Here is a 2,695-nt window from a genome sequence, read left to right on the forward strand (position 1 = left end):
TTTTGGGTGCTTTCGTAGCTTATTGACATCTGGGGAAGGGGATCTGATGTCTAATGTGTATTAGACGTCGACCTCTGCTATGTCCGAAATTTAATCGCTAAAAAGTAGCATTTCAGTTCTGATTTTGCAGATTCTGACAGAGGGTTTGACGTATGATCTAAGGAGGGTTGACGTCTTAGTGCGAATAGATGCTAGGAGAGTTATTAATTGTCGCCGGTCATTTTTTATATTAATTGTTCTGTTATAAGACGTTGTACGTATAACATTATACACAATTTTTATACTCATAATTTAATATTAATCAAACATTATATTATCAAAACAAAGTTCACACTCAGAAAAGTACGTTAACTTCTTAACTTATAATTTGTTATTAATAACATACTGTTTGTAGATGCCTTTATATACCTTTATATATACATTATAAATTACGTTAAATAATTAAAGTAAATAAGAAAAATATAACAACTTCTTAAATCGAAACAAAGTCCATAATAAGGGAGAAATATAAGGTCACGTAGTAAAACTTGATTAATTTCTATCAATTTTTAATTCGGTATGGAAAAATTTCAAAATAACTTGTATAAAAGGATATTGTATTTTTAAAGTTTAACAACCTAATTAAAAGTTAAGGTGATTTAGAGACTTGCGTCTATAAATCCCACGTACGTATATATGTGTAAGATAAGGCCCATCCCCTGTTCTCATTTTTCTTTACGTACCCGCAAAACTAATATGGGTTAGAATAAACGCAGTAACACTTAAAAAAAAAAACGAATACCAAAATCTAATAACAGCGTTCATATATACTATAAAGAAGCAAAAGTAAGTATTACTGGTAAACATTTTTTTCCATACATTATAATATTTGCTATCTTAGTATATCCTAATTAATCATCTAATCTCCCTGCACCTCTTGAGAATTGACATAAGGAGGATCAAAGACACTAAATGCTCTGAAAGCTGAAATAACGGATAAAACAAAGAAGCAGCAAAATGTGATAGCATGTAAAATCAAAGCCAACTTCACTTTGCCGCAAAACCTGCCATAGGAACTGCAGGCTTCGCTCCAAGAATCTTCCCTTGCACCATTGTAAGCCAGGTAATATATCTCAGTTACTGCAGCAACTGCTGTGATCGTTAAATATGCCATAATCTGTGAGAAGCATCAATTGTAGATACCTTAATAGATAAGCCAAAAGATCCTAAAAGTTATATGAAATAGAGATAAATTAAGAATTAAACTGAAACAGAGAAATAGGCTCTTTTGGGGTCCCTTAATCCAATGCTTGTTTCCTTAATTCCCTTTTGAATGGAATTAAGAGTATAAAACAAAATTATCAAACCTGATCAGAGACAAAGAAAATCCAAGCTTTGGATGCATAGTATCTGATCCATGAGCAAGCAGCAGCAACAAGAGCATAACAGGCACAGAGGGTACTGACTAAAACCATATACCTGTCAAAAACAATTGTAAAATTGATATGCAAAAAGAAAGAACTTATGAGAATCAGTGCCTAGAAAGTGGAGAGTCAATATGATTCTTACTTGAGAGCAGAGAATTTGTAATATTTCAACATTCCATAGCTGCTGTTGTCCTGCTGGTTAGTGACAGTAACCCATATGGTTGCCACTGATAAAGGAACTGCACAGAGCCTCAGAGAAGAATCAAAAAGCTTAAGCATTGGAAGGTGATGTTTCTTCCCATATGCATTATCTTCACTGTGTTTTCATATTTTATATGCACTGAAGCTGTTTGAGGCATCTCACTGATATCAGAACAACTACTTGAGTCATCTTAGTGGGGTTGGTGAGAATAGTGGAAAACGCTTTTTCAAAGTACTTTGTCGTTGGTGTTATCGTGTTCCAGAAATAACATGATTGTTTCCACTTCCGCCTGCCTTTTCACTCCTTTTTTCTTTCCAGAAATAATACCATTTAGTGATATTTTTAGGCAAACCAAAATGGAATAATTTTAGTTTTAATCTCCTAAGTTTATTTACTTTTAAATTAAAAAAGACCATTCAGTAAATAGATAAATATCAAATTTAAAAAATTAAATAAGTTTACTAAATTTCGGAATTATATTTTAACTTTAGAATTTTTGGTTTATTATTTAAGATTTGAATATACTTTTATGTTAGAAAGTAAACAAAAAAATCAGATTCAGTGTATACATTTCATATTAAAAGTTGTAAATCTCACATATAAATGTTAATCATAAAATTTCAGTACCTTGTGTGTGCCTCCGTTTTCTCTCTGCCTTGTTCTTCATTGATCCAATGTGTGTGTGTTCATTCCTTTGGCTGGTGTGTGTGTAGGTTTGGAACCGTAGGAGAAGCTCTCACCCTTTTCTCTTTGCCTTCCCTCTAAAAACAGGGTGTTTTGTTTTTACTTCTCTCTCTTGATCCATGTGTTCTAATATGGTATCAAGAGCATCGGTTCAAACAGATTTTGTTGTGTAAGTATGGGTATGATTGGAGACTGGAATTGTGTGTATCCAGAAGAGGAAAAAGAAGGTTCTTTGGAGTGTGTGAATCCTTAAAGGTGAAAAAGGAAATCAAAGAAACTTCAAGATCCAAGCAAGAAAGAGATGGTGGGTGTTAGAGAATACCAATGTTTGATGAGAAGCTCTTTGATGACTGACACATCAAGATGCAAGAAATTTTTGATTTCCAAGATGTTTCAAAAGTAA

General features: G+C 32.9%; 1 protein-coding gene across 2 annotated transcripts; it reads right to left on the bottom strand.

The window, feature by feature from the left end:
* Positions 1–780: 780 nt before the first annotated feature.
* Positions 781–1,781, bottom strand: LOC106780273 (CASP-like protein 2D1). Of its 2 annotated transcripts, none has more exons than XM_014668545.2 (3): positions 1,549–1,755; positions 1,347–1,458; positions 781–1,156 (listed from the first exon to the last, which is right to left on the bottom strand). In XM_014668545.2, the coding sequence occupies exons 1-3, from the start codon at positions 1,683–1,685 to the stop codon at positions 899–901; spliced, it is 507 nt and encodes a 168-aa protein (XP_014524031.1). In that variant the 5' UTR covers positions 1,686–1,755; the 3' UTR covers positions 781–898. The 2 variants fall into 2 exon arrangements, with proteins under 2 accessions (XP_014524031.1, XP_022632654.1); XM_022776933.1 differs by having other exon boundaries at positions 1,097–1,205; positions 1,549–1,781.
* Positions 1,782–2,695: the final 914 nt, after the last annotated feature.

Source organism: Vigna radiata, unplaced genomic scaffold (genome assembly GCF_000741045.1).
Source record: "Vigna radiata var. radiata cultivar VC1973A unplaced genomic scaffold, Vradiata_ver6 scaffold_171, whole genome shotgun sequence".
NCBI classification, from domain to species: domain Eukaryota; kingdom Viridiplantae; phylum Streptophyta; class Magnoliopsida; order Fabales; family Fabaceae; genus Vigna; species Vigna radiata.

Coding starts and splice junctions, on each gene's coding strand:
- LOC106780273 (XM_014668545.2), bottom strand. CDS start 1,685: ATGCTTAAGCTTTTTGATTCTTCTCTGAGGCTCTGTGCAGTTCCTTTA. Junction 1,459..1,548: donor TACAAATTCTCTGCTCTCAA/GTAAGAATCATA, acceptor TGTTTTTGACAG/GTATATGGTTTTAGTCAGTA. Junction 1,157..1,346: donor TTTTCTTTGTCTCTGATCAG/GTTTGATAATTT, acceptor TGCTTCTCACAG/ATTATGGCATATTTAACGAT.